We start from the raw sequence: 23,414 nt of genomic DNA, 5'->3' as shown, positions 1-23,414 counted from the left end.
CTTCCTCTTCGCCGGTCTGTTTCACACAAAAATACACGATAAGAAAAATAGAATCTATTACATTTAATGATGCATACCTAAAGGGAGAGCCACTTAGAACACTGCCAAGGAATGCATTTTATTATTATTTTTTTTTTTCAAGAAATATTATGACTGTGAATTTCTGGGCCTTTTTTTTCAAATAGCAAACGAGGCTGAACTGTTTCATGTGCTCTTCGTATGGAGGTGTGGCTGCAAAATTCGGGCCTGGTTACAGCCCAGCGTGACAGCGTCATCAAAAACAAGTTTTTTTTTTCCTTTTCTTTTTCACTAAATTTCAATACCAAGGTTTGAACAGTGTGTAAATTAAGACTCATGTTTGTGACGATGCCACTAAAGCCACAGTTAAAAGTTATTTTTAGTAGCTAACATTAATGATGGACACCACATGCCGATCCTAACTCCAACCAAATTTACCCTTTGACCTCATCATTTTTTTTGTCCTGTTGTTTCGTATGACTGACTTAGTTTCGTCGCGCATTTTAAATATACTTACAGTTACATGTGCTACAGTAAGAGCATTTGCACTAGACGGCAATGAAGGAATGTTTTCGAAATAAGACACTACGTAATACAAAAAAAAAAAAAACAAAAAAAACAGCTACAGACATTGGTCCAACGGTACTATGGCAGTTTTCAAACGATCGGGCATTCAAGCATGCTGCAAAGACACGAGGGAGACGGCCGGAGATACTAAAGAGAACGGTGGGAAGGAGACGGTCAGATTTAAATTTAATTACCAAGCGATAGTTGAACAAGTCATGCATTGCTTTGTGTTGATCGATACCTGTGAGCAATAACTTCGCCCTGACTCAACTCTCAAGTAAATTCAACCTGGAGATGGTGACTGCGAAAATCCAACAGAATCTATTCTGTTGCTGACTCCGATTGTTGCCACTGGGCAGAAATACAAGCGAGGAAAAAAAATAAATAAAAAGAGTAAGCAGGGGACGGAGAACATGCAAGATACACACTTTGAATATTAGGCAGTAGTCGACGCTGAAGCATACAGAAAATGAATACAAAAAATTAAAAAATACAAAATGCACACACTCGCACACACACACCTACAAAACAGTATATACCAGAATAAAACTCTACAAATGACCAGATATCGATCAGTCATGTAACTATCATCATTGCCAATCATTTGTTTCCTTTTTCTGTTTGTTGCATCATCACAAGTGTTTGGCTCTCGTTATGGCAGGTTAGAGAAGCCGAGAGGACCCGGAACGGATGCAGGGCCGCACACTCACGAGACAAATATTTGACAGGGGGTGGGGGGGTGTCCAGAGGCGAGGTGGTGGAAATGATGTGGCCCGGAAGAGTTTAGGGGTGTTCTATTGAAGCCAATCGGGGAAGATACATTAACTCAATATCTGTGATTCCTTTTGCCGTGAATTTCAGGGTTCCTTCTGAAGCAAGGACGTTGGGATTAGACTGGGGTAGGAAGTGACTCTTCTTAGGTGCTGAAGTACACTGCGGGGAGCGGGGAAAGAGATGAGTCATGGCAAAGTCCGTTTGGACAAACTCTCGTCAATGTGCGCTACTACCAATAAATATTCCCGATCAAGATGGAAAAAATTCTTACCGATAATGACAATGAGCACAATCACGCATATCACGCCCAGGATAATCATCATCTGTGGTCAGAAGATAAAACAGACAAAGTGGTCACATGATGCATCAGAAGAACTTTGTGCTCCAAGTGGATAGAACGCAGACCATTTTCAAAAGTGTTGCGCATGTTGTGCACGTCACCCACCTTAGCGTTCTTCCACCAGTACTTATTCTTCAGTTTTGCAGCGCTGGTCTCAAACTGAGAGGCTCCAGCCTGCAGAGCGTCAGCCCTGTCGTCCAGTTCGGACAGCTTCTGATCACGCTCCAGCACCTTATCCACATTTACACGCATGATATCCACCACCTGCGGAGAGGAACAAACATCGTGACTTAAAGGATGTCGGATTATTCTTTTGCTATGCCAGGACTTGTTCTCACCTCGTCCACTTGTGCCTGTGTCTGCTGCAGACGGCGGTTGCTGGTGAGGTTAGGGGGAGCCTGACTCCCTCCCTCTGGTGCAGGAGCTCCAGCTGGGGCAGACCTAGTTATGGGGGCGGGGGGGATAAAACAGTAATTTTCTGATATTTGCAGTTCGGCATTTGCAAATTCAATTCGAAAGATCCATACCCGCCGGCTGACATGACCTTAGCGTAGCTAAATATCCGAAATAGAACCACCTGGGGTTCGTGTGCGCATTCCTGCTCTTGTCCGCGTCAGCCTGTGCAAGTGGAGAATCGATCGGCACGGTATTTTTGATTTTGTGGAGGTGATCACATCAGCTCACGTTTGATGTCAATAAATCTAAACTATTGTGCAAAACACTTTTATTCTTCCACAGGTTCAAGTGAACAAGAGTAGCGATGGCGATGGCGATCGGGCGCCGTTTTAGACAACAGAACTTAAAATTCGAGCAATATTACCTTGCTTGCCTCCCTGCCGTGACATTGACGCGAAAACCGGAAAAAAATAACAAGCCGAGCTCCAAAAGCAGGCGTGCCTAATTGTCGTAATGACATGACAAATATCAAATACCATGGCATCCTAATCTAATGTAAGCTTTTAACTTCATGTAAAAAAGAGAAAACCACATGTAAAAATCATGCTCACCGTGCTCAATTTAGCATGCTCAAAGATAAAAAAAAAACAAAACGATGCCTCATCACAAATATGAATTGTGACAAAGCTACTCCACTACTGTGAGACAAAACTGTGTATAAAGGTCACCTTAACACCAACACGCATTACTAATCCTTCAACAACATGAAATCCTATTGGATAATTGGCCAAATGGTCTGACCTTTCCTTGCGTCATATTATTGGCAATGCTCAGGAGTCATATACAAACAAAGAGTTCAGCAATCCAAGAACATCCGTTCACCATAACAGTAGGCTACCATGGAAACTTTTCATTCATCCCTGGTTGTTTTGTGTTTTTACACATTCTATATTGCACTGTTTTGTTGTATTTTCAGTGGCAATAACTCATAACTGCTCAATTTACGATCCACAACATTCAAAATGCTCAATTAATCCTATGCGTATAGGCTGTCATTAAAAAGACACTGCAAGCATTGTTTTGCTTTTCCCCCCTCAAATTTTAATCAGCTCAGATCAGCAAGATCAGATCTTATTAGGACGCCTGGCCTTGCACAATGTCTTGTCTTTGTACAGTCCTCAGACAATATTACTTTTAATGTTAAGCAAAATACATTTAGCCCCTTTAACCTTTAAAATAATATTGTATTATTGCGTTAATGGCTGTGAAAAAAATGTAGACTATGGAGAGATATCATTTTACACTGCAGTTTATAAAACTAACAGGATTTCTGGATCCTCGCAGTCATTAGCACGATGCGTGACTTTCAGCACTGGAGAGAGCCATTTCAGCACTGAACAGCACCGCTCCAGTCCTGACCAGTATCAGTTGGCTTCCAGTCCATTGTGACCTCTCGCACTTCTCAAACCCTTCGTTCCTTTCAATTCGATACAACCAGAACCGTGGTCACATGACAGCCAGTAAAACATCACGTTTCACGGCCTATAAATAATGTGGCTGCCGACAGCAGCAGTGGGGAGGTTCCTTGACGGGGGATTTGATTCAAGGCGAAAGAAAAAAACGGTCGACTGTAATTTGATAATAAATCGAGATTTAAGGCAACAAACGCACACAGGCTGGGTTATAATGTTGCGGTTAATTTGCGGATTGTGGGATTTCTTGCTATTTGCGAAAAGATTGATTTAGCCATCTTGTTCTTTATCCTGCGTTCTTTCAGGTCTCTCAAAAACATGTGTGACTACTTTAAAATGTCAGAGGGGAGACGTTGTAATGGTTACAGTGGAATTTTGTGATCTATAATAATAATTAGATATCCACCCTCGCGTAATCATCGACGACAGAGAGGCTAGGCTATCCCCACCCCCCCGTTGCAGAAGGTTGCAAATATCACGTAAACTAGGCCCGGACCTCGTTTACAGATGATAAAATGCCATTAAATAAGACGGTATGTTTTCCATTTAGCAAATAGAATTTACACGAGAAAATGGCCTCGGGGTCAACACCATCGAAATAAGACAAGTTCCACAATATGCCCTTGATGTTTCTAGAAATAGCTCCATCGTCACCCGCGCCTCAACACCCAAAAATGAAATGTTCGACATGAACAAAAAGGCTATTTTGTAACGAACGTGGATTAATTAGCGTGCGTGCAACGATACAGACGACGTCCTTTCAAACAGAACCGGTCCAAACTGGAAAAAATGCGTGCGTGCTGGCTGGCTGCAGCTAGCGACACGAGACGAGGCAGAAAAATAAACACGGCTCGTCTAAAACCTCAAAAATCCCAAATACAAACGAAGCTTCCGTTTGCTTCAAGGCTAGCCTGAACGATTATTTTCTGTTGTTCGAATGACATTATCAGACAGCTGTCAAATAAAACAAACGCGCAGCACAATACAAACGAGAGACTGACGAAAGAGCATCCAGGTGCTCGCCAGCATCTTTCCGTGGAAAACCAATCATGTATTCAATCCACAAAGAAATGAGCTTACTCGTCCCAATACTTACATTTTCTGTTGTGGCGGTGTTGGCTAGACAGCTGTGCTGAAATCCGGGTTGGAAATGTTAGCGTGTGCTAAGTGGCTGGCAGATGGATGCGAATTGCCTTGTGCGCTCCTCTCTAGCCTCTGGCTCCCTTTGGATGCTTAGCCTGGCGTTCTCTGCCTATATAGCCGAGGAGGGGCACTGGTTCGGATCCACCGTCGAGATATGTCCACTTAGCTATTATAATAAGCCTTTCCCTCTTCGTATGTGAGAGAACCAGCAGACTGGTACCGTCAGTGACGAGAGACCGAACCAAATGAAGGTATAACAAACACTTTGGATTAGCTGGACAAAGATGGCTTGGTGACGTCAACCGAGGCGAGTTTCATGTTAAAATGGGTGGCCGGAGACTTCTAAATGAGCTGTTTAATCACTCGTGAGAAGATATTTTTTAAACGATACACGTCCACAGTCACATAGTAGGTGTTTCCCCCCTAACACGTTTTAAGTGTCATTGTTACAGTGAGGTTGGAAGCTCATATAAAGAAGTTTATTTGGGTCGTCTTCAGGATTTGTCAACAAAATGGCGTACCTCGAGAGGGGGCGTGGCCAGCAGCACAGTGGCGTCCGTCCAGCGTGGATTTGATCAAACATGGAGTGGACCCAGGAGAACCCACCTGAAAGCTAGTTTACTTATTCTCGTTAGGAACATCGTTTTGCGCACTTGTTTCAAAGCCGTTTGAACATTTATTTAGTATTTTCGAAGGTCCATGTCTTCACTCGTGAGACATCTCCACACACTAGTTGAAGGTTGCACAAGATGACTAGAAACGGTTTGTCTCTTTCTAGTGCCACTTTTTGTCTTTTACTATCTTTACTAGTAAACTGTTTTGCTACACTAGTGAACACTAGTTGACTCAGTGGTGTACTACTGACTAGCAGGATATTTTACAAGTGTGCTGAATTGTCTTAATAGTGATTCAAGAGCATTCGTACGCTCACCCAACTTGATTCCTACTTAGTGACAGTGTGAAAGGATGTTGATTTAATTTGCCTTTTGCCCAAAGTCAGCTGGAATAGGCTGCAGCTCGTCCGTCACCCTGAAACAGGGTAAGTAGTGTAAAACATGGATGGCTGGGAGAATAATGCTCCAATTCTAATGACACAGCCACTGGTTACTGCATTTCTAATTGGAAGTGAGGAAAATTTGGTGGTAAGAGCATTAATGTAACAGTAAAACACAAGGCAGGTCCGTATTTCAGTCGAAGTCGCATTCTTCTCTCTATGAAATAAAAAAATCAAAGAAGCAGTTGCAACAGGGCTGAGAAATTTAATGTTTGTAAAAGTGCCTCTAAAGTGTCTACGAGGTATACAATTTGATGCGACAGTTTTGACAGGTGAATTTCTCATTGATTGAAATGATTTTGAGTGGAAAGTTATACAGTATGTGCGGCTGTAATAACGGAAGAAATGATGACATGACGTAATAATAAAATCCAATGATTTAAAAAGGAAGGATTTCTTTCACAGTTACGGTCCTAGTTTGTATTTACCCACAATGCAACAATCACAAAGTTGTGTGGCATTAAAACGATCCAAAAGCTTCCTCAAAAGCCTCAAACACAAATAACTCACTGATCGAATAATAAACATTCCCGGTTCTCAGCTTTTCAATATAATTCTTTCTAAATATTGCTTTTTTTTTTTTTTTTTTTTAATTTTATTTTTTAAATGCACACATGCAAAATGTTTCTGACAATTAACATTAACCAAAAAAAAACATATTCAGTCTTGGGACATCACAAGATCTGAGGTTTTGTGTAAGGAGTGATATTGCACCGCTTTAAAAATAAAACAAATAAGACAGCACGCCGGAGTCTTGACATCTTTCAGTACACCCACGAGACAGGCACCCATTGTGGAGTGGAGGTGACCCGCTCCAAAGCTTCTTCCACGCCTTTCACACTCTCATCAACATCATTGTTGACGATGATCATATCAAAGAAGTGTCTGTAGGCCGTCAGGATGGCGTCCGACTCCTTCTGGATCATTGTCAGGTTTTCCGTCTACGATCAGAAACATGCCGAAAGTTACCTTCCTGGAGTCAAATATTCTTTTTGGTGATTCAAGCAAGGATGCGTCACCTGAGGAGCTGTGTTTGTGGGTGCGATGAACACCATGAGAGGAGCGAAATCAGCAGTCCGCAAAACCTTCAACGTCTAACAATAAATGAAATAAACACGGTAAATGGTTCAAATAAATGATCCAAACGAAGGTTCACGCATTTTTCAGTGTGGCGTAACAACAGCGTGTACAATCCAAACCTGTGGTTCGACATCCAGCAGTGCAATTTTGCCCTGCTCGTGGATCTTCCGGATGGTCTCGGTTTTGGTGCCGAACATATTTCCCTGGAAGCTGCCGTACTCCAGTAGCTCATTTTCGGAGATGCACTTGGTCATGGCGTCGTTGGAGATGAAATAATATTCCTGTCCGTTCTCCTCATCCTTACGTTGCGTTCTGGTGGTGTCTGTGCAGTACATGTTAGAAACGTGAACTTTATGTTTGAGCGACGTTTCAAATTGTTCAATCTTCTGCACGACTTACGTGGTACGGGGTAAGAAAACTTCTCAGGATATTTGGTCATCAGGGAATTTTTAATGTGACTCCTCCCAACACCAGGTGCACCTATTCAAAATACATTCCACCGTTTAAATCATATGCTTCAATGTTGTCATGAGTTAATTATGAGAAGACAACATTCCAACTAATGCTGGAACAATAGTAAAAATAAATAAATAAATTATATATATATATATATAATTTATTATTAATTTTTTATTAAATATTATTACTTATTTTTTTATTTTTTTGTATTAACGCACATATTTTGCTAAATTATAATATAATGCTAAATTTCTACTTTTGAGGTGACTTAACACATCACGAAAATAGATTTTAAAAAAAAAATGCATATTTGTAAAGTAGCAGAGGAATACAACTTACCAATTAGCACCAACGTTTTCCGTTTGAAAGCGGGCAGCCGGACAACCTCCTCGTAAGAAATCACATCCAACTGGTCAAAAACTGAAATAAAATTTGGTTGTAAGAAAACAATTCAATGGGAGCGGGAAAAAAAATGAACCCAGTCAAAAACTCACTTGAGCTGTGCTTAGCCAGGTACTTGTCTTTGCACTTCTTTTTTTTCCCAAATGGGCTCCAGGACGGACTGTCTTTGGCTTTGCTTTTACTCGCCACTCTCCTGTAGGAGGAAACAAACATTTTGACCAACATTTTATTACATTTTACATTGCCAACAATGTGCACATTTGGATTATTCCAATTCAAAAGAATTAACCACAATTGAATGTTGCCATCAAACTCTGAAAATGATTCACGTCTTCAAATTAGGAGTACTCCTTCATGCTGAGCATTGTTCCTAAGCTTGAGAGACTGTCCCAGTGGTGTTCATAGGCCCGCATAAATATGACATAATAAACATGATCTATGTGTCAAACCATTCTTGGAGTTCGGGCGACGGTATTAGTCCAGCGAAGTTTGCAGCGCTGCTCTCGACGGTGCCCTGCCACCAGTTGGGGTCTTGCTTGTTGATGATTTGAATGATGTCACCAGTTTGGAAACGTAGCCCGGCCTCTTTGCACGGGATGAGCTCATCCGTGGACGGGTCGTAGTTAAATTGGGCCCTCATGTACGTCTGCAAATCCAGAGTATAATAGCGTGATGAGGACATTTTATTTGGTGTTGCCAATTGTCCCCAAATACTGCATTCATAATTCGTATGAATTAATTCATTGTTGCTTTTAGGAAAAAAAAATACATTTAGAGTTGATTACCACTGCCAGAGGGATTAATAAACACCTTGTTTGTTATTATGGTTGTCGTTTGACTTGTGAATGAATGCACTGCCTTTTACTCAATTTTGCCTCTCTCACGCGGCTATTTATTCCAAACGTTTTATGGTGTGGTGCGTCGATACAACAAATTATCGTTCCACTCTGAGGACTGTTCAAAGGTTAAGTCAATGAAGGGTACATCGTCATAAGGGTTAGTAATTAATTAATAAACATTTGCGGTCTATGCAACTCACAGAGTGGCATGGATCACCACAAATGTTGAACAAGTCGAACAAGTTCACAAAATCTAATCACGCATTGAAGTGTGTTTAAAAATAAAAGAAACTATATTTGATATAATTTTAATGTAGAAGGCAATTTATTTCAATACTATTTTTTTATCAGGAATTTTCCAATTTTGTGTGGTTTTTTTTAAATGAAAATAATAATAAAGTGAATTATAAATTGTTATTATTAAAATGTCAAATTATTTTTATTCCCTCTCATTCCTGACTTGGACAGAAAAAAAAATGAGATTTTAGTTGATGAACTGTATGCTTGGCTCGTTTCTGACTTCCCGGAGAAGCGCAATGAGCCGGATCAAATTTGGTACAAAATACAAATACAAAAAGATGATGAATTGAGTTGTAAATTCTATATTTCTTCTCGGAATGATGAAACGTCAAAAGCTTGTGAACGTGAAAGAGTCTGCATTAAAGCGCTTCAACGTTTGATAGTCTCATTATGACAAGTGACCAAATGGTACTGTTTTGAAGCAACTTCTAAATTTGCTATTACCTCACAGGCTTTGGAGCGACTCTTTTGGTTGGAAACAATCTTCATTGTGACTATTCCATTGGTTTCTTTCTGTAGAAAGAAGATGGCAAAGTTTAATTGTCATGGTGCATTTTAAGAAAAGGTCGGGGGGTCGCGTTTTGCGTAAGTCTCTTTACTAACTGCATTTATAAAGTGTGAACACACCAAAATCTTTTGGAGCTGATCGACTGTTTGGTTTGTCACACTTTTCCCGTTGATTTCTGCTATTTCATCGCCTTCATGCAAGGACCCTGAAGGAAAAAAAAAAAACAAGTGTAATGTCATAAGAGCATAAAATATTCTTCAGTGGCTGTGATTCTAATGTTCGACCTTGTCTGTGAATGAATCCTCCGTGCAAGATTCTGGCCACTGTGCACCTTTGCTTGTCATTCATTTTCAGAGTGACTCCCTGCAGAGGAGAGAATGTCGAGAGACGAAGAATGAGGAGGTGGTAAAATTGCCCAAAATAATAATAATAATAATAATAATAATAAAGTGTAGATGTGTCGCAAATATAAGAAGTACCATCGGCTCTGAGGGATTCTTTTCAAACTGGACTTCTTTCATTTTGGTCAGCTCAGTGCCATTCGCGTATCTGGCACTTCCATTAGTATAAACCTCAGCACCTTTATTTTCAAAGGTTTGCATCGCGACCTGCAAAAAAAACAGAAAAAAAAAAAAAAGACATCATAATATTGCAAAAGAAAACGAGAGCATCTTGAATCAGGACATTTTCTTCAGCGTTTCTGAGAAAGCCTTTTGCTAATTGCTAGCGTTTCATTTGCAGTTTCAACACATGTCCCAGGTTAAAAATTAACCCGACATTATAACACCTCATTTAACACATCCAATGATCTTATCCGACAGGTTCGTGTGGTCATGGATACCACCAGTGTCATCCCAGCAGTAAAGCCAGATTCCATGAACTGTCTTGGATGACAATTGTAAAGAAGTCATCTTTCTAGCATCGATTAGTTGCAAAGATGCGGTCAGACACGAATTTGAGGCCTGCACTTCTGTCCGCCTCCTCCCCACAAAAGGCGAAACAAGGAGGCCTCTAATCAAAGATACTAAGTGAGACTATGAAAATCGTTCAACTGATCACACAGAACTACTGAAATGCATTCTGACTTTGGATGCTGGTGTTTAGGCATGACAGTGCAGCGATCTAATTCCCAGATGCCACGCAAGCACGCCCCCTAGTGGTGCTGAGCAGAACAGCGGATGACATAAGAGCTATCGGGTTGGACATTTCAGGCAAGGTCATGAAATATCCATCCATCCATTTTCTGAAGCGCTTTACCTCAACAGGGTTGCGGGTGTGCCGGAGCCTATCTCAGCTGTCTAAATGCCGCAAAAACATTAGAGCACTCCCACGTGGTTCACACAGCAATGTGCATGAATTAGTATGCTGCTGGCAGATAATAAAAGAAACATGGAGGCATTATTGAGGTTCCTGAGGATATAACAAACAGAAAAAGACAAACTCCATGCCTGGGATCGCATGTTGTCTTGAACATGCAGTCAATAGTTGAGTGAGGCCCGGACTGGTGAAAGTCTGGTTTCATGCAACGTGATACTTATTTACCGGCCGTGGGCTATTTGAGTTTAACAGAGGGGTGTCAGGGGAAAATATTTGAGTACACCAGGAGATTAAATGACACGCTGTGAGATCACAAAAGTCATACTGGTCCTAAACTGTGTGCGTGGTGTGAAAAAACAAGAACCTGTGGAAGCCGCAAAAACGTGCGAATGTTCTGCAATTTTCTAAGACGTAGCAGAACGCTTTACAACACACAGTTATGTGATAATATGCTGAGCGGGGGCTTTCTCAATGCCAGTGTTGGGTGTGGCACAGCATTAGGACAAACAACTAAAACACACACACACACACACACACACACACACACCCCGCCCATATAGGGAGCCTTTGGTATCCCTTAAAATGGTCAACAGGAAATATTTCATGGCCCACTAGATTGGAATGTAACTTCCATAAAACACTTCCTCAAGCATGTGTCTGACTGTATCAGAAAAAGATGATTTACATGATTAATAATTATTGATCGTTTTTAAACAGATTTCTTAAAGTTAATAATTGGCCAAAAGGGAGGTTGGGTCTTAAATTTAAGATGGCATGTAAAAGCTCTACCTGACTAAACGCTCCCCCTCAAAGATTTCACTTTTGGTATTTTTGTGATAAACACCACCCCCACAGATCATGTCGCAACTAATCTACCTAAATTCGGATGTTCCTTTACTTGCCACAGTCTTAGAATATCGCTTAGTTGACTTGTGTTGCTTCCCAACAATCGCAATGTGCCCCTTGGTCAACATTCTACTCAGCAATCTGCACTGTGAAAACCTCACAAACTAAATCAGCATTAAGCACGAGACAAAAGTGCTGAGGTCAGGAAAAAAAAAAAAGTTTCCTTTCTTTGTCATGTCCCCATTTCCCTCACTGCTGAGTTGGCAATTTAAATCTATGTGTTCGAACACATCATTTGACGATTCGTTCACATAATTTCCCAGTTTTAACAGGACTTTGCACCATAATCTATTTTAACATCAAATTGTGACTTGGACACACTGCAACAACAAGAGATTAAGCAAAACGGTGCAATGCTGCATTCTAAAGTTCATTGAACAAAACCCACCATGACGTTCTCATACAAACAAAACTGATTATTCATGGAAGAAGAATGTTTACCCCTCACATGTTTTGCATGTGTATTTTTGGAAAGCGACTCCAGAAGTGGAAAAGCCTTCGCCATGCCTGCTGGATCCAGTTCAGGTTGAGTGGGCAACACTGTAGAGGTGACTCAGCTTTCAAGCTTTCCACAAAATATATTTCAGCATTTTATCCACTTTGTTTCGGCCATGATGTTCAATTGTGCTGCAAATCTTAACATTCATTTCTACCAAATATCTGAAAGCACCCCCCACCCTCCTCTCTCTCTCTAAAAGACAACAACGGTCATGTGCTAACTCGCATCCCCGGAAGCAAACAGCAAAATCGGACTATTAAAAGATTAAACGCAAAAGCGACGACTTACCTTGTCAGGCTTTGGTTTGTTTTGGAGAAGCTGCTCTAGGTAAAGATCGGAAAGGGCTGTCCGGACGGAGTCCACAGGCTCCAATATGACAGCAGGTTCGTTTTTATTGGAATTTAGCGTCATCTTTCCGGTGGAAAGAAAAGGAGGAGAAAAAAAATATCAGTGAACCGGATTTGCGTCCCTGTGCAAGGTCCGCGCGAGGCTCTGCTCGAAGAAATGCAGCGGGATAGCAAAGTGCTGATAACGACCGCTGATGTTATAATGTCACTGAGATAAAAGTCCAAGGTTCTGCTCGGCAGCAGGTGATCACATGAGGTCCACTGCAGGCACACAGCTGACAGAGCAAGTAAACAGGGGGCTGGCTCGTGCTGCCTTCACGTGATGAACACGAAATACCAAATATGAGTGTTCACTCGAGCGCGTTGTCAAATTGGTTATTTCAAGAAATTCAAGTTCAGTGGTACCTTATACCGTCATTTTTCCGTGATAGTATGTTGTAATTAAGTCTTTACTGATGCTTGCATTATGTTCTAGAACAAAATACGGGCGACTGATTACAATACAATACAACTCAATATATATAGCGCATTTTTCAACGACTGGAACTGGGGCGAGGCCATTTAAATTTTAAAGACAAACAGAAGTATATTAAAATGAACTCTAAAGTGCACGGGGAGCCAGTGAAGAGAAGCCAATTGGCGTTATGTGCTCCTCTTCAGTGCTCGAGTTAAAAGGCGAGCAGCATCATTTTGGACCAGTTGGAGGCGCTTGAGGGAGGACTGGCTGACTCCAAAGTAAAGTGCATTACAGTAATTTAGCCTAAATGTAACGAAGGTATGGTTTCTAAGTGCTGCTGAGAAAGAAAGAAGCCCTTTCTTCTTTCACCTTAGCCACTTGACTATGATGAAAGAAGCTGGATTGAACAACAGCACTGATGTGCCAATCTAATTTAAAATTACAGTGCAATTTATAACCAAAGTTTGAGATATTGTAAAGGTGTTTATGGGTTTGAATTTGTGTTCTAATTACCTGCTAATTTATATGACGGGATATGGAAACCGCTTTGTTACAGCTGCAGCTGTTGTGAAATGTGCTACATAAATATAATTGTATTGTATTTATTATGTTCCAAAAGCACATTAATCTACACATTTACAATTACATAAAAAAATAATTAACTAAAATAAAAACACATTACTATTTAATACACAATAGCATGCAAGTCTACATCAAATACACAAATACTGTAGGGATGCATTCTATTTAAATAAAGGAAAGCGGAAACACGAAACTGGAAAGCGGACCTAATGAAATGACCAGCGAGTGTGATTATAGTCTTCCGTTTTCGCGACCGAAACTCTTCAAATATCCTACGGACAGGAAGGCAGCACAGCGCTGCGGCCCACTGCAGGAAGGGAAGCCCAGGCTTGCACGACTGCTTGTTTAGCAGTCTCACAATGTAACTGGCCACGTTGCAACATTTTGTACATATCCAAACACGGATGGGTTTGATTCGAAATGACCACTAAAATGCACTCGGTAGTAAAGAGGAAAAAAAAACATTCATTTGGATCAATTAAAGCACAAAAGGCTGATTTGATGCAACGTGATAAAAAATGACGTTTGAACAGGAATACTTTGTCTTATGTTGACTGACGCGTGCCTGGATGGCACTGCACGTACTGTACGTGTTTTTAACTTTAAATGTCGCTATCGCTTTCGGCGTTTTAAAATATCTTTTGCAGGACTTCGAAAACAAAAGGGAGACTTTTTTGGGGGGGGAAAGTGGTACTATTTAGTAAAAAAAAACATGACTATATGGAAAAGCAGTAAAACAGAACTGCATGTTTTAGTTTCTGTTTGACTATGTACTGTTTAAAAACAGTGACATCCTGTGGTCAGTACGGGTACTAGTGCTCCAAGAGAATAAAAATACGAAAACATTCTATTTCATACAGAACGATAGTTCACTGCGGGATATGCAAAATTACCAAACAGAAAGCCCACTGGTGAATGTGTTTTTTTTTTTTTTAAAAGACAGTTAAAAATGGAAATTGGGCCTGTGTCTTTAAGAAAACGGTATTACGCTATTACGGCTGAAGAACGCCTGGATTCTCAAATTCACTTAGTTTCCGCAGGGGCACTGACCTTTTCACAAAGAGCTCGTTAACAATTTAAATCACATGCAAAATGCAAGGTGTTTAATAATTAACCACGGCCACACTTCACGCGCAGATCCACCTTTAACAGTAAACTCGCTTTGATGAACGCAAAGGGCAAGAGAACAGACCGCCGTGTAAACACTTAAGTGTCTCGGTGCCGTGGTTAGTTCGCTGTGACTCAGTTGCATAAAAAACTTTGCGGTTTTATAGGGAGGTCTTGTTCTGTGAGATATTAGACATGATTCGGATGCTTAGCAGGAGCGCACGAGCTGTTGTCACGCGCACACAGCACCTCTCCACCCGAATCGGAACTCCATGGAGACACGTGAACAAAGTCCGTGGGTACGCAAGCCCACCATCTACTCTGAACTTACTTGAAGACTGTCTGGGTGAGTTGAGTGATATTCAGGCACTCGTCTCGTTAAAAAGACGAGAGCTGCTGTTCATACCCCATTTTCCACATGCATGCACCAGAGCTCGACTACAGAGGGAGTCGGATGCATTTTGACTACGTGTGGTTGAGGGATCACTGCCAGTCGACCTTGTCCTTCAACTTCAAAACAAACCAGCGGAACTTTGACACTGGAAGTATTGACCTCAACATTCGACCTGATCACATCCAAGTGGAAGATGACCACCTCATCATCACTTGTAAGTCCATTACGGTTACAATATAGGCAACCCCACTTGCACAACAGAATACATTTGTATTCTGTTGTTTTTTTTTATTATCTATTTATTTTATTTTATATTAAATTTATTTTTCTTTTTTTCTATTGTTTTTCAGATTTATGAAATCTAATACATATATATATATATATATATAATAAATAGGAACCACACCACTTTCATGTCGCGGTCCTATCGGCGGCTGCTGTGAACATCACCCATAAACTGTAAATAAGAATAAAGATATATTTTAGAGTCTTCCGTCCTCAATCCAGAGTTAAATTGCAGTCAAGTACGTTTGTTTTTTTTTGTTTTTTTGATACAATAAAATAAACATCCGACGTGTCGTACTTGATGTTGGCATTAATGCTAATATTATGACAATTGCGCCAGTTTTAAACATTTCCGTCCACTCTCTCTTGTTTGTATTTAAAAAAATAAGAAAAAAAAGAAAACACACCCACACAAAATAACAAAATGGTTTTCAGCGCATTCACAAGCACGCCAAGAAGAGAACTCATTTATTAATTTTCGTCCTCATTTTCTTCCACAGTAATAACACAACAAATATTTAACCAGAATAGAAAGTAAATAATATAATGTCTTCAAACGCAGAATACTATTGCTGGTGTGTTTCCGTGTTATGCACCCATGACTTGTTAAAACTGCCACTGGCATAAAAAAAGAAGGGTGTGGCTGCGCATTTCTCTGACGGCTAATTATTATCTTCTGAGGTGACAATCCCCAAGGACCCGTATCGTTTGATGTTTTAAACACTAGAAGACCCTTTTCCCCTCCCCAATGTACATCAAGGCCCAATCGGGGCCATTTGGAAGGGGTGTGTCCAGGATAAACCGACATTCGTTATGTAAAAGCAATTATGTCACCGAAGTAGAGTTCGTAAAGATCTACATGGGGAAATTGATGCCATTCCCAAGGACTTGTTTTGCAAGATTACTTGGCAAGAGTTGTCATATGGAGGAGGACTTGTGACTGGAAATTGGTCCACACCTCAATGTCCTTAATCCACCTCCTCACTGTCCTGAATTAAAAAAAATCAAATCAAATCAAAAAATCTATTTAAAAATTTTTTTTTTATTCTGAGCTGTATGAAATTTGTTGCCAAATTTGAATTAGGTGTGCTGGAACAAAAAGACATAAAACATCCATGATAGCATACAGTCAGACTGTATTTCACAAGTTCAGCTCATGTTCAGTATAATTCTGACACATTAAAAAAGTTAGCACTTTCATTTTTCTCTTGTTTTACTCTTTAATGGGTTACTTAATTCAGTCATCCTGCAGACTGCTCTTAATTGTTTCAACCAGGGGTGGTCCTCGAGGGCCGGAGTTGCCCGCCCCTGGTTTCAACCGTATGGCTAAGATGGTACAAGTCATTTATGCTCGTAAAGAAGTCATTGTTTAACCAAGGTTAGACATCAACTGGTTCAAAATGACAGCTCTGTAAATGTTCTAGCTCAGAGTAATGGGCCTTCGTTAGAGATCGGAAACCTTACGCAGCATATAAAGGTCAACGAATATACAATGCCGATGCCTTTACCGCCGCTTCCTAGAGGTGGGCGCGTCACAAAAAGTCCGCCATTGTCAGTCTGTCATTCTTTCAAGACGAATCATCATCAGTCGCCATCATGAATATCATTAATTTAGCTAAATTACAGTTCATCACGGCTTATTTTTTAATTATTTTTTTTTTTTTTTTAGGACAGTCAGATGTTCTTCGGTGGCGTCGCATAGGCGACAGCCAATCGGTGTTGAGAACGTACTTACGACATTGAACGTATTCGCATGTGGCCTCCGGTAAAGAACAATGACTTGAACCGGGAAAACCAAAACAAAGATATTTCCTCGTTTTTACAATCAATATTTGCAATCCTCTCTCTGACTCAACGTTCAATAAATACGCAAATAATCGAACAACATATCGTTGTAGTAGATTTTGTGATTTGAAGATCATGAAAGTCTCTCCAGCAATCTCGCTCTCTCTGTGACTTGCAAATAATGTGTGCCAGTGCAGTGATGGGTGAATGAAGCTTCAAATGTGCTTCATGAACCAGTTGTAGTATTTTTGGAGTCCTGTAGATGGCGCTCTCTGTTCAACATTGCGCTGAAAGCACACCTTTATTTAAACCAACAGTGCCATCTAGAGGACTCAAAAATACAACAGCTGGTTCATGAAGCAAATTTGAAGCGTCATTTTCCCATCACTATGCCAGTGTGGTAACCTTCTAAGCCACACTTTTTCTTTTCACACCCTTTAAAACTCCATTTCGAATTATGGTGAAAATTAAAGAGTCCCAAAGTGATAGTTTGTTATCTGCAAAAATTGTCTTCTGCTTTCGATCTTCAGTCGCGAAACAAAAGTTTGCCTTTATGCACCCCCAGGGCCCGGCGGTCACACGTCCAAATACCGCCTTTGTTGGCTAGCTGAGAACAGCTACGAGGGGAAAAAGGAGAGCACCGTACAACCACGCATCCTTTGGAATGCAGACATCTATAAAAAATCGAACGTAACCTCTTCCAAATGGGACTCATTCATGAGCAGCGAGGATGAACTGAAGAAGTTTCTGCAAAACTATCTTCTGTATGGCATCGCTTTTGTCGACGATGTCCCCGCGACCGTCGAAGCCACCGAGGCCGTGACGCAGAGAGTTAGTCTTATCAGGTATAACGTTCTTCTCTGCTTTATTTTGTGTTGCTTCCTGATACTTTCTGTGGGCACGTTGTCAAAGAACGCCGGAGGCATCCTCTCATTCTCAAACATATCTCTTGTCTTCCTGATCCTCAAGGGAGACCACATATGGAAGAATGTGGTCCTTCACTTCCGATTTTTCCAGAGGAGACACTGCCTACAGCCAGCTGGGTCTTGACCGCCACACAGACACGACTTACTTCCATGAACCATGTGGGTAAGTGGGAGAGGAAAACATCTTTAAAAGTGACATTGCGCCAATTTGCTTGTCACAGCCTGTTTTTTTTTTTTTTGGCCCTTCCAGAATTCAAGTTTTTCATTGCCTGAAGCACGAGGGGACTGGAGGGAGGAATCTGCTCGTGGATGGTTTCTATGCAGCTGAAACTGTTCGTCTGCAGTCGCCAGAACATTTTGACCTGCTTTCGCATGTTCCAATCACACACGAATATGTTGAAAGCACTGGCAGCCACAAAAACCACATGATTGGCATTGGCCCGGTCCTAAATAGCTATCCTTGGAATAATGAAGTTTACTTGATTCGGTATGTTGTAGGAGTCATGTTAGTTAAGTATTCCGAAAACTCGTTTCACATGCTGGGACCTGTTTTGGTTGGTTGCATGGTAACTTAATATTTGTGCGAATCAAAGTCTAGTCCAGCTCGTTTGTTGTCATGTTGCGCTTGCCTTGGCGTGCCAGCAGCTGCGTGGCTAAATGAAGCTTCAAATGTGCTTCATGAACCAGTTGTAGTATTTTTAGACTCCTGTAGATGGCGCCCTCTGTTCAACATTGGGCTGAAAGCACACCTTTATTTCAACCAACAGTGCCATCTAGAGGACTCAAAAATACAACAACTGGTTCATGAAGCAAATTTGACGCTTCATTTTCCCAATTCTACCACAGGTGACTTTAAAAACGACTTATGGATTCAAATATTTACCGTCAGATAATGATAGTAAGACTCCTGTTTGGTCAAATGTAACAAAAAAATGTCAGTTACCGCTGCTATGTGTATATTCAAAGTTGTTTTCCTCTTATAACAGGTACAACAACTATGACCGGTCAGTGATAAACACAATCCCTCACGATGTTGTCCGCCGCTGGTATGTGGCTCATCGACAGTTGACCACGGAACTGAGGCGACCAGAGAATGAGCTGTGGGTCAAACTCACTCCGGGAAAAGTAAGGCCATTTCCTCATTTTCGCCAGTTAACATCGAGTAACATCAAGTTCGCATTTTGTCAGAAACTATCATGAACTTTCCCATCCCTTTCACTTCAGGTGATTTTTATCGACAACTGGCGGGTCATGCACGGCAGGGAGGCGTTCACTGGCGTACGGCAACTCTGTGGATGCTACCTGAGCAGGGATGATGTTCTCAGCAATGCACGGGGTTTTGGCCTTCAGGCCTAAAATTAGGCCAAGGGAGTCGCTTAAGCACTTTTCATCCCGTCAAGGGAGGCCAGCGGGTAGTGATGGGGAAATGAAGCTTCAAATCTCCTTCATGAACCAGTTGTAGTATTTTTGGACTCCTGTAGATGGCATTTTGTAAACCCTTTACTTTAAACCAACACTGCCATCTAGAGGACTCAAAAATACAACAGCTGGTTCTTGAAGCAAATTTGAAGCTTCATTTTCCCATCACTACCAGGGGGTGGTCGTTGACGGCAAAGCCATAAATTCGCGACTGAGACACATATTCTACTTTACGATATTTCTTGCAGCTCCGCAATACGGTGAGGGCTAATCCGCCGTGACAATCATATGACTTTTCGATCCGTGTAACAAATTGAGTATCGGTCGTGTGCGTGCGTGTTGCCTTAATTGTTGCCAGCAAACATTCGGGGGACATTTGCATGCAGAAGACGGCACAAAGCACAAAGCTGCAGTCACAGTCCTACTCTTATTTCCATCATTGACTTTGAGGAGACTGCTGTGGTAACCATGGAAACAGCTGAGCATACTGAAGCCCGCATTGTTGTCCTGGTAACTCGGTGAATGAGAGCATTCAGACGCTGCCGTGCGAGGTGACCATTTCGATCAATAAGTGCTTGGGATGGATGACGTTGCCTTTTCGGTGGGAGGAAAGGTATTTAAAGGGATTCAAAAAGATTTTACGGACAATAATTGAGACTACTGTACGAAGGGGGAGGACAAGTGGAAAGGGCAAATGAAGAAACAATACTGACAGTGAGTGGAAATGTAAATATTTAACTCAGGCTTACTTAGTGTCTCAGATCTGCCATTTTTAAGACGCTTCACTTTTGCTCTTCCAAACAAAACTACGATGGGTGCCACACATTCTTTTTTTATTTTAAATATGAATTATTCAAGCTTGACAGTTATCGCGGAAAGTCTACAGTAGTTCCAGCATCTCATCTCACTTAAAAAAAAAACATCTGAAATACAGTGCTATGAATAAATACTTTTTAAAAGCAAAAACAAAAGACACTTGCCCTATATTAGAGGTGAAAAAGTATTAGTTTCTTACTGTTGGAGGTGAAAAACCGTCAACAAGAAGAAAAAAATCTCTTCATGTTGATATTGGCAGACAATACTGTACATCTTGGACAAAAAAAAGAATGTTGGGAAAAATACAATAAAATTGAGAGAATAAAAAGAAAGAAAAGTGAGCCGGAGCTTCTGCAACAGTGCCCGGAAGTGCCTCATCAAATGGGGGATGCGTTTTAAGAGTTTGTTTGAGGAGCAAGAGGATGAAGCTTCAAGCACCCTATAAAAATCTTCCAATGCTTGTCAACTCAGTGCAGATGGACAATGACCCAAAACAGAACTCAAGATTTATTCTCTGCAATGGATTTGCAATCCAACTATTAAAAAAATTTCAATTCGGTTTAGGTAGTACTCTGCTCCATTTGCTCAAATTATTATTATATATATTATTACTATTGTTAAATAAGCCACCTTTTTACTGTATATTTTAAATGTCTCCCTACAAGAGGTTTTATTTTACTGATGCTCAATAATAATAAAAATAAAGTCATAAAAATATTTTCAGTACATAGTGCTTTTTTCTTTTTTTTTTAACGATTTTTTGTTGACGAATCCATGTCTTGAATAATATTACACCCAATATCACCAGCTGGCCGAAACACATTTAATGTAAAAACGACATCAAATAAAGAATAATTCACTTGGGAACAGACGGTCCGCTGAAAGATGAAATGGGCATTTTTTTTTTTTCAAGGGTCGCCCAAAGTGAGTGAGTACGTTATTTTAAAAGTACTTGCAGCCTTTTAAACATGTCGATGTTACGGAGCAGGTGAAGGTGACGACATTTTTGAAAACTGATTACGTATATGTAGATGTCATTTATTTTGCGCTTATTCGCCAATCGCTTAGTAACAGCTCATAACTCTGCCTGGCTTGTCTTGTATATCAGTCCGGGTCATGGCTTGTGGTTGAAGAATTAATTTAATTTAATCTCCACCTGGCCTTTATTAGTTGCCTTCATGCCACCGAAAGTTAAAGCACTGCATCATGCTGCTCATTGCCGGGGGGAGGGAATCACTCCCTGGTGATGCATACTTTAAATAAGTTTCACCTTCATCGTTTTCACTCAGGACACACTGAAGCCTGCTGATAGAGGGAGGGGGACAAATCACACAAGATTGATTGTTCATTGTTAGCAGAAGGTGACAAAGGTGATTAAGGGTGTGAAAAGTGTTGATTAGGGTGAGTGGAGCGACAAGAGCGCGAGACTGGACAAGTAGAGGGAGGCTTGTATCGCTTGTATGACAATTTTGTACTCATGTATGATAGCGGAGCAAGTTTGATAATGACCTTGTTCCCAGGGCTGGTTCTAGGCTTGCAAAGCATGAGGGGGGGGGGCGCATTATTTTGTCATTCTTATACAATGTTTTGTTGATGGGACTGGGTTGTTAGTGCTGACCATCCAACCCACAAGAAACGGACACCATCTTGCGTGTGAGGCAGGGTGGGTAGCCCCCCCCCGCTCCCCCCCCCATACAGCCGGACCTGCTTTTTACCTTAACATCAGAATCAGAATGCCCTTTATTGTCATTGTACTCAGATTGCAATGAGATTAGAGAGCTCCCCGCTCCAGTGCAATACAAGAATAATTTAATTATATACATAAAAAAAGATTAAATAATTAAATAGAAAATAAATACGAAATTGGATCAATAAAAACACATTATGTTGCTGTTCTGCAACAATTCTACAACAACGCGGAACATAGTCTCAATAAAAGATAATTTGTTTTTACCCAATGTCTATTTTTAATATAGGCAGCCGTTTCAATCATTTGCACGGTGCACGGACTTGGAAAAAAAGAAAAGAAGCATCACCATGGCAACCTCAGATCATCTACTTAGCCTGCAACAGTCTTTCGGGTCCAGGGTTTCCCCATTTTTGAGTTTGACAAATTATACAACCCAGACAGGTGATAACATTTAAGGCAGAGCCTTGCGGTCAGTTGAAAGTGGTCGAGCAAGACAAATAAATATTAACATAAAGCACATCATCAAACATCTGGTATGACAGAGAAAACATGTCCGATATTGGAATCATGGCGTTATCCTACTAACCTATACGATGCAACGAATGTCTTTTATAAGGGAACACATACATGAATGATTTCCTCATGCCTCCCAGCATGCCTTGCTGGACCAAAGCGATGTCTCTTGAGTCACGACTGTAGATTTGAGTTGAAAGCCGATGATCAATTGGGCCTGCGGCACGTGCGAGGCTGTCTGGTAAAGTGGACCGTGAGACCCGGCAGGCCTGCAATTGTCTCCCCCTCACACCAGAGAGCTGCCTTCAGTGGAATTCCTCCACACAGACTCATTCATCCTCCCACCACATGCGTGGTTTCCCAGTCAGCAGACTCTTAGGAGGAGTGAATCAGCACTTTGGCTGGCACTGCTGGATTGATTACCCATAGATTTAGTTTTTCCTACTTTACTCTATTTTATGATATGCAATTGTAATATTAACTCTTATTACCGATTAAGAAAACTGTGCTATATAAAAAGAGATGCTTTGGTTTTTAAGAAAACAAAGCTTGCAGTTCTCAAGATAGCCAGCAGGTGGCAGAAGAGGCTTTTAGAGGCCCGCGTGAGTGTCAAACAGAAGGCTGATCGGAGCTGATGAACAACTGCTCATTCCCCCCGAACCCCAAAACACAGATAGCTCCCACCTAACAAGATTTCTACATCTGCTAAAACCAGCTTTCACAAGTCTTGATGATTCAAAGCGCAAATCACAATTCCACACACAGTGATGTGAAGCATCACGTGACTGGAGGTATATGTGAGCAAATGCAGTGACACTGAACTATCATCTTTCATCGGCATCAAAAACATATGCAAAAGCATGTCTTGCCACGTCCTTAACGTTTGACACAAGTGTGCAACGAAATATGAAAAACCGGAACACCGACAGTCGCGAGATCACCTGATTCTTTTGTGGCGTCAGAAATTCAGCGCACTGTTGCTATAGGTGACAGAGCATGAATTGTATAAGGAGGAGAGC

General features: G+C 41.0%; 3 protein-coding genes across 3 annotated transcripts; 1 reads left to right on the top strand and 2 right to left on the bottom strand.

Moving 5' to 3' along the window:
• Positions 1-124: 124 nt before the first annotated feature.
• vamp2 (vesicle-associated membrane protein 2) lies at positions 125-5,123 on the bottom strand. Its single transcript, XM_088279206.1, has 5 exons — positions 4,664-5,123; positions 2,038-2,140; positions 1,805-1,963; positions 1,631-1,682; positions 125-1,518 (listed from the first exon to the last, which is right to left on the bottom strand). Coding segments are annotated over exons 1-5 (333 nt in total). The 5' UTR covers positions 4,666-5,123; the 3' UTR covers positions 125-1,501.
• An 826-nt stretch (positions 5,124-5,949) lies between these two features.
• On the bottom strand, positions 5,950-12,736 carry mpp1 (MAGUK p55 scaffold protein 1). Its single transcript, XM_088279205.1, has 12 exons — positions 12,363-12,736; positions 9,832-9,960; positions 9,637-9,715; positions 9,472-9,557; positions 9,289-9,357; positions 8,155-8,351; positions 7,798-7,898; positions 7,643-7,723; positions 7,244-7,324; positions 6,964-7,166; positions 6,784-6,858; positions 5,950-6,705 (listed from the first exon to the last, which is right to left on the bottom strand). The coding sequence occupies exons 1-12, from the start codon at positions 12,483-12,485 to the stop codon at positions 6,529-6,531; spliced, it is 1,401 nt and encodes a 466-aa protein (XP_088135331.1). The 5' UTR covers positions 12,486-12,736; the 3' UTR covers positions 5,950-6,528.
• A 1,764-nt stretch (positions 12,737-14,500) lies between these two features.
• Positions 14,501-19,438, top strand: tmlhe (trimethyllysine hydroxylase, epsilon). The gene is made up of 7 exons (XM_088279696.1): positions 14,501-14,913; positions 14,999-15,175; positions 17,597-17,876; positions 18,001-18,120; positions 18,208-18,444; positions 18,944-19,082; positions 19,182-19,438. Exons 1-7 carry the CDS (start codon positions 14,763-14,765, stop codon positions 19,311-19,313), a joined length of 1,236 nt encoding a protein of 411 aa, XP_088135822.1. The 5' UTR covers positions 14,501-14,762; the 3' UTR covers positions 19,314-19,438.
• The last annotated feature ends 3,976 nt before the right edge of the window (positions 19,439-23,414 follow it).

Source organism: Idiotropiscis lumnitzeri, chromosome 17, assembly GCF_059441095.1.
Source record: "Idiotropiscis lumnitzeri isolate Australia: NSW breed Sydney's pygmy pipehorse chromosome 17, RoL_Ilum_1.0, whole genome shotgun sequence".
Taxonomy (NCBI): Eukaryota; Metazoa; Chordata; class Actinopteri; order Syngnathiformes; family Syngnathidae; genus Idiotropiscis; species Idiotropiscis lumnitzeri.
The sequence above is the reverse complement of the archived record's forward strand: the minus strand, read 5'-3'. Positions and strand labels throughout refer to the sequence as shown.

Coding starts and splice junctions, on each gene's coding strand:
- mpp1 (XM_088279205.1), bottom strand. CDS start 12,485: ATGACGCTAAATTCCAATAAAAACGAACCTGCTGTCATATTGGAGCCT. Junction 7,724..7,797: donor CCTGGCTAAGCACAGCTCAA/GTGAGTTTTTGA, acceptor ATTTTATTTCAG/TTTTTGACCAGTTGGATGTG. Junction 7,325..7,642: donor GAAAACGTTGGTGCTAATTG/GTAAGTTGTATT, acceptor TATTTTGAATAG/GTGCACCTGGTGTTGGGAGG.
- vamp2 (XM_088279206.1), bottom strand. Junction 1,964..2,037: donor CACAGGCACAAGTGGACGAG/GTGAGAACAAGT, acceptor TCCTCTCCGCAG/GTGGTGGATATCATGCGTGT. Junction 1,683..1,804: donor ACTGGTGGAAGAACGCTAAG/GTGGGTGACGTG, acceptor TTCTGACCACAG/ATGATGATTATCCTGGGCGT.
- tmlhe (XM_088279696.1), top strand. CDS start 14,763: ATGATTCGGATGCTTAGCAGGAGCGCACGAGCTGTTGTCACGCGCACA. Junction 14,914..14,998: donor CTTACTTGAAGACTGTCTGG/GTGAGTTGAGTG, acceptor TGCATGCACCAG/AGCTCGACTACAGAGGGAGT. Junction 19,083..19,181: donor TCAAACTCACTCCGGGAAAA/GTAAGGCCATTT, acceptor CTTTCACTTCAG/GTGATTTTTATCGACAACTG.